This window comes from Thalassophryne amazonica, chromosome 6 (assembly GCF_902500255.1).
Source record: "Thalassophryne amazonica chromosome 6, fThaAma1.1, whole genome shotgun sequence".
Classification (NCBI taxonomy): domain Eukaryota; kingdom Metazoa; phylum Chordata; class Actinopteri; order Batrachoidiformes; family Batrachoididae; genus Thalassophryne; species Thalassophryne amazonica.
Genome location: NC_047108.1, coordinates 41751679 through 41759213, shown reverse-complemented (window position 1 = coordinate 41759213; position 7535 = coordinate 41751679). Strand labels below are relative to the sequence as shown.

At 39.9% G+C, this 7535-nt stretch overlaps 1 protein-coding gene across 4 annotated transcripts in view; it reads right to left on the bottom strand.

Moving 5' to 3' along the window:
- Nucleotides 1-5793: 5793 nt before the first annotated feature.
- The window catches only part of flna (filamin A, alpha (actin binding protein 280)), a 136280-nt gene continuing 134538 nt past the window's right edge, over nt 5794-7535 (bottom strand). For all 4 annotated transcript variants that reach the window (XM_034172055.1, XM_034172058.1, XM_034172057.1 and 1 more), the window contains one exon: nt 5794-7261. In XM_034172055.1, coding sequence (XP_034027946.1) covers nt 7077-7261 — 185 coding nt within the window. In that variant the 3' untranslated portion in view covers nt 5794-7076. The remainder of the gene's footprint in view (nt 7262-7535) is intronic.

The window sequence follows — 7535 nt, the reverse complement described above, 5'->3', positions numbered from 1 at the left end:
ACACACCTCTCTGCAGCTTCTCTCCCCCTGCCATCCCCCCAATACCCCATCCCCGTAGAGACGGTGCCTGCTCCCAGACCACCAACAACCAGTAAAAATCTATTTAAGCATAAAAATTCAAAAAGAAAAAATAATATAGCACCTTCAACTGCACCACAGACTAAAACAGTTAAATGTGGTTTATTAAACATTAGGTCTCTCTCTTCTAAGTCCCTGTTAGTAAATGATATAATAATTGATCAACATATTGATTTATTCTGCCTTACAGAAACCTGGTTACAGCAGGATGAATGTGTTAGTTTAAATGAGTCAACACCCCCGATTCACACCAACTGTCAGAATGCTCATAGCACGGGCTGTGGGGGAGGATTAGCAGCAATTTTCCACTCCAGCTTATTAATTAATCAAAAACCCAGACAGAGCTTTAATTCATTTGAAAGCTTGACTTAGTCTTGTCCATCCAAATTGGAAGTCCCAAAAAACAGTTTTATTTGTTGTTATCTATCATCCACCTGGTCATTACTGTGAGTTTCTCTGTGAATTTTCAGACCTGTTGTCTGACTTAGTGCTTAGCTCAGATAATTATAGTGGGCGATTTTAACATCCACATTGATGCTGAGAATGACAGCCTCAACACTGCATTTAATCTATTATTAGACTCAATTGGCTTCGCTCAAAATGTAAATGAGTACACCCACCACTTTAACCATACTTTAGATCTTGTTCTGACTTATGGTATAGAAATTGAAGACTTAACAGTATTTCCTGAAAACCCCCTTCTGTCTGATCATTTCTTAATAACATTTACTTTAATGGACTACCCAGCAGTGGGGAATAAGTTTCACTACAGTAGAAGTCTTTCAGAAAGCGCTGTAACTAGGTTTAAGGATATGATTCCTTCTTTGTTATGTTCTCCAATGCCATATACTAACACAGTGCAGAGTACCTACCTAAACTCTGTGAGTGAGATAGATTATCTCGTCAATAGTTTTACATCCTCATTGAGCACAACTTTGGATGAAAAAGAGAGCCTTAAATCAGAAGTGCCTGACTCCGTGGTATAACTCACAAACTCGCCGCTTAAAGCAGATAACCCGTAAGTTGGAGAGGAAATGGCGTCTCACTAATTTAGAAGATCTTCACTTAGCCTGGAAAAAGAGTCTGTTGCTCTATAAAAAAGTCCTCCGTAAAGCTAGGACATCTTACTACTCATCACTAATTGAAGAAAATAAGAACAACCCCAGGTTTCTTTTCAGCACTGTAGCCAGGCTGACAAAGAGTCAGAGCTCTATTGAGCCAAGTATTCCTTTAACTAGTAATGACTTCATGACTTTCTTTGCTCATAAAATTTTAACTATTAGAGAAAAAATTACTTATAACCATCCCAAAGACATATCGTTATCTTTGGCTGCTTTCAGTAATGCTGGTATTTGGTTAGACTCTTTCTCTCCGATTGTTCTGAGTTCCTTCCAAACCATCAACATGTCTATTAGACCCCATTCCTACCAGGCTGCTCAAGGAAGCCCTACCATTAATTAATGCTTCGATCTTAAATATTATCAATCTATCTTTATTAGTTGGCTATGAACCACAGGCATTTAAGGTGGCAGTAATTAAAACATTACTTAAAAAGCCATCACTTGACCCAGCTATCTTAGCTTGTGATTTGGCGCTATATAAAAAAATTGATTGATTGATTGAATTATAGGCCAATCTCCAACCTTCCTTTTCTCTCAAAAATTCTTGAAAGGGTAGTTGTAAAACAGTTAACTGATCGTCTGCAGAGGAATGGTCTATTTGAAGAGTTTCAGTCAGGTTTCAGAATTCATCATAGTACAGAAACAGCATTAGTGAAGGTTACAAATGATCTTCTTATGGCCTCAGACAGTGGACTCATATCTGTGCTTGTCCTGTTAGACCTCAGTGCTGCTTTTGCTTAAATTTTCATTGTTACGCAGATGATACCGAGCTTTATCTATCCATGAAGCCAGAGGGGACACACCAATTAGTTAAACTGCAGGATTGTCTTACAGACATAAAGACATGGATGACCTCTAATTTCCTGCTTTTAAATTCAGATAAAACTGAAGTTATTGTACTTGGCCCCACAAATCTTAGAAACATGGTGTCTAACCAGATCCTTACTCTGGATGGCATTACCCTGACCTCTAGTAATACTGTGAGAAATCTTGGAGTCATTTTTGATCAGGATATGTCCTTCAATGCGCATATTAAGCAAATATGTAGGACTGCTTTTTTGCAAAATTAGAAAGGTCTTGTCTCAGAGTGATGCTGAAAAACTAATTCATGCATTTATTTTCTCTAGGCTGGACTATTGTAATTCATTATTATCAGGTTGTCCTAAAAGTTCCCTGAAAAGCCTTCAGTTAATTCAAAATGCTGCAGCTAGAGTACTGACGGGGACTAGAAGGAGAGAGCATATTTCACCCATATTGGCCTCTCGTCATTGACTTCCTGTTAATTCTAGAATAGAATTTAAAATTCTAAGGTTTTGAATAACCAGGTCCCATCCTATCTTAGGGACCTCATAGTACCATATCACCCCAATAGAGTGCTTCGCTCCCAGACTGCAGGCTTACTTGTAGTTCCTAAGGTTTTTAAGAGTAGAATGGGAGGCAGAGCCTTCAGCTTTCAGGCTCCTCTCCTGTGGAACCAGCTCCCAATTCGGATCAGGGAGACAGACACCCTCTCTACTTTTAAGATTAGGCTTAAAACTTTCCTTTTTGCTAAAGCTTATAGTTAGGGCTGGATCAGGTGACCCTGAACCATCCTTTAGTTATGCTGCTATAGACTTAGACTGCTGGGGGGTTCCCATGATGCACTGAGTGTTTCTCTTTTTGCTCTGTATGCACCACTCTGCATTTAATCATTAGTGATTGATCTCTGCTCTCTTCCACAGCATGTCTTTCCTGATTCTCTCCCTCAGCCCCAACCAGTCCAGCAGAAGACTGCCCCTCCCTGAGCCTGGGTCTGCTGGAGGTTTCTTCCTGTTAAAAGGGAGTTTTCCTTCCCACTGTCGCCAAGTGCTTGCTCACAGGGGGTCGTTTTGACATTTGGGGTTTTTCTGTAATTATTGTATGGCTTTTGCCTTACAATAAAAAAGTGCCTTGGGGCAACTGTTTGTGATTTGGCGCTATATAAATAAAATTGATTTGATTCTGAACAATGTCTATAATGTCCCATTTTCCTCAGGCTTTCAAAGAGAAAAGGATGTTCAACAGGTGCTGGCTTCCTTAAATAGGGGACACCTGATTCACACCTGTTTGTTCCACAAAATTGATGAACTCACTGACTGAATGCCACACTATTATTGTGAACACCCCCTTTTCTATTTTTTTTCCTACTAATAGCCCAATTTCACACCCTTGAGAGTGTGCATATCATGAATGCTTGGTCTTGCTGGATTTGAGAGAATCTACTGGTACCTTGTTTCCCATGTAACAATAAATATACTCAAAACCTGGATTAATCTTTTTAGTCACATAGCACTACTATTATTCTGAACACTACTGTATTGTGAGAGTTAACTCAGGATGGGTTTCTTGTCTCATTGGTTCCTTCTCAAATATTTGAACAGAAAAGGACAGTTAAAATACAAATATTACACAATCATTCGACTTTAGAAGTTGTTTATAAAAGGGAGAGAAGTGTCCTTGTGTTTTAACATAAATATTGCCATTATAGCACTTTGTCATATTGACAAAGGAAAGCAAATATCCTGCATTTTCTCAGTTTTAGTACTTTTTTCCTTCCTCTGAGCCCAAATTATGATACTCAAGCAGGTTTGACCCTTTTTTGCTGCAGGAACAGGTATGGGGGGGTGTTACAAATACAGGCCTGCTTCACGTCTGATATCAGATGGGATCAGGTGTACGCACAGCCAATGGGTGGCACGTTCCCTATATTAATAACCCACTTCTGCTCCATTAACTGTCTCAAGACACTCAAGTTATCAAAGTTTAACTACTAAAGAATAGAATAAGCCAACTTCAACACTAATACAGGGCAACACTTTCTTGTGGGGTTATGGCACCCCAGTGAGCAACCTTACCCACACTGTACAAACTTTTTCTTAAACCTAGAGTGGCATAGTTAAACCAGAGGTCAACCCCCTCTCAGAGAGCACCTGCCCTGTATGTTTTCCATGTGTACTTGCTTTGACCACAGCTGATTAGTGCTCAACACAATCACACGCAGTGTTTTTGAACTGTTTGTGCAATGTTCACATCAATGCGTGAAGATTTTAAACATTTCAAAATTTTCTTTGCACATGTGAATGAAGCCGCGCAGAGTTTACACCAGTTTGCAAAGAGTTTACTCTCATGCACGGCAGAGTGCATACAAGATCAAAGTCGTGCAAGTGTCAGGGGCCTTTAGCATGGGCCTGAAAATTGCACCTCAAGTTTGATAGGAATTAAAAGAGGCATTCTGAAGAATCTTTCCAACATGCATACAGACTGTTAAAGAACAATGGGCCTCATTCACAAACTTAAATTTGTTCCTACTAAGGACTCCTTACAAAGTTTTTAGGAAGATTGTGACTTTTGGGAATGTTTTCCTATCCAGGATTTGTTCTGAGACAACAAATCCTACAAACACTCAGGAGTACTCTTATGCACAATTCAGTGCCAACATGTAACATTGGTTGAGTTGTCTGCTTATGTGAAGTTCATTAAAATACGATATTGCACTCATATGTCCGTGATAGCTGTCCATCATGGTAATTTACAGAGCATTTTTATTCAGAAATAAATCTACACCAACATATGATAGCCCCATTAAGTTAATTGAACTTATTTACTCCACTTGTAATAGCAAATTTTAGATATTGGACTCCAGTTTAAAATGTTCAAAATCTGACAAAGGTATTCATCTTCTCTAATTGTGAGTTGAAACCGTTCTTGTCTTTAAAGGTGAGTTAACTGATATTTAGTTAAATTAACTCACATCTTCGAGGCAGCTGGTGAGCATCTGTTTTTACAATGTAACCTTCACTGAGGCTGCTTAATAGAATTTTCTTCCTGTGGCTGATTTCCTGCAGCAGTACCTCCACTGAACTGCCAAAGTCCCCCCCCCCCCCGCTGAAATTTGGTTACTTTCTGCATTTTGTTTCCTCTGTGATCTGTGTCTGCTCACAGCCTGGCAGTCTCATGCCCTTTTATGGGCACTGATGAGTCATTACTTATGCCAATCACATGTAAATTAGGCTCACCAGGCATGCACTTTCAGTTTACAAGGATGGGATTCATCAATTTAAGAACACAGCTGTTAATTCTGCGGTTTAAGAACATGCTGATGAAGAGTTTTCTTAGGAACAGCTTAAGATAAGATTATTGGTGAATGAGGCCCAATGCAATCAAGACCAAATTACCAAAAATGACAAGGCGCTATAACTACAATAATCACACTCCTTTAAGAGTTAAATGTAAGTGTACTTGGCATGCATAATGTTTACATAAGCAGGGGTGCACATAACTGGTACCCATGCTTGTGTGTGCTAAAAATCATTGATGCACAGCAGACAGCACAGAGGGAAACACTTCCTACAAACTATCATTGCTTTCCTTCTATGAAGTCCTTCCCTTGTGTTTTCTGCTGTGCATCAATTATTTTTAGCACGTACAAGCACCGAGTACTAGTTATGTGCATGCCTGTACAGAAGCATGTTCTCAACTACTGACAAGCAGGTTCCCCTAAAACAAAGTTTTTATGTACCATAGTTGTATTTTCATTTGTCCATTCAACACAAAAATAAATCAGTCTCAGATTGACAAAAATACTTAGACAACTTTATTGTTTATCAAAATACTGTCTTACAAACACTTTTAAAGCCTTTTTAATCTATGACAAGGTTTTTTTCAATTCTGAAAGTCGCACAGAGCCAGGAGCTTGAACAATGAGGGCGGCTGAAGAGGACAGAGCACAAAATGCAACTTTTTTGGTCTTGTGTGTTTAAGGTTGCAACAAGCCACAGTATCATCTTCAGCCCTTCCCCCAGCACATGTAAAAAAACAACAAAAAAACAAATTCCCTTCTTGATTTAAATGCAAGAATTCCTGACTTAGAGAAGCGAACCACCACAGTGTTGCGTCCAGGTTGAGCTCAAACATTATCGTGAATGAAGACATCTATCGGCAGTGTTTTACAGTCTGCACATGCGGAGCACACGAGAAGGCATCATACAAGAAAACGCGTTACAAAGCATCTTCTCCCAGCAGCGCGTGCGAGACAAACCGTCAGTGTTACCGTCTGTAGGCAGGTTAGACAATTCAAGGCGCTCTTCACACATTCTGCACCGTCGCCTACAATCACTTCCCTACTCTAATCCACATCCCGATTCTTTGAACAGCAGTGCCTCAAGTGGATCACACTAGCAGCAAGTAAGACAACCGGGTTAGTTAAAGAGCATGACAACAAACTGGACAGGGCCAGAATAAAGCATTACAGAGTCTCAACACTGCAAGAACTACAAGCAAATTTAGCTTTTTTTTTTTAAAGTGTGTCACGGTTTGCAAGATACAGATGAAGGGCACTTTAACTCACAGGTTTAACTCCTGCACAAAATCATTTTTATGTATGAATGAGTAGCTCCACCAGTGTAAACTGTAAACCTCCACTCAAAGCTAGGTTAACGTCACCGCCAACTATCGCGCTACACCAGCTAGTTCAGTCGAATCCACAGGTCAGGCACTCATGTCCATGAGCGAGAAGGTAATGAGACAGACTGGTAGTTTACAGTGAGAAAAGGTGCATCTTTCTCCTCTCCAGGAGTGGCGGAATGACAATAGCATGAACAATAAAGTAAGGGAGGAATATTCAGTGTGTCACTCTGTTGGGACATTGAGCTGGGTTTAAGTGACGTGATCAGGTGTAACCAAAAAAACCCACGGGCATGAATTGTTTCTAGTCAGTTAAATTGCTATAAAGGGAGAAGCAAAAAAGGCAGAAATCGTGGTTCAGTTTTTAATATTGGAGGGACTGAGGCTGTAAACATCGATTGGTTAGAATCTAGATAGAATTTTTCCACTTGAGTGAAAACAGTGGTACGAGAGATTTCAGACAACAATGTGATAGGGGCTACCGGGGATGTGTTCATCCCCCCACTTGACCACCAGGATGTACTCTCCGTGCTCCTTGAGCTGATAGCTGATGTTGTACAGCCGGTTGCCCAAATGCTTCACCAGGATCTCCTCACAGGGAACTTTGGGCCCGTCCACACCAACCAGGAGCATGTTACGTCCTAAAAAGGAAAGAGCGAGAGAGAGAGGAGAAAGACAAAAAAAAACAAACAAACCAGCTTTAAGAAGACCAACAAGATCTACACCCAGGGAGGTAAACTGACACTTTAAACACCATATATTTAAAGTTTGCACTTTTAAAGAGCAAAGGTTTCAACATTTTACAATATTAGCACCCTAAATGCCATATCTATACATCATACCCAAGTCAATAACATTCGTAGTCATTGCATAATTACTAAGCTGCATAATTACCCTATAAAAAAAATGCAATGA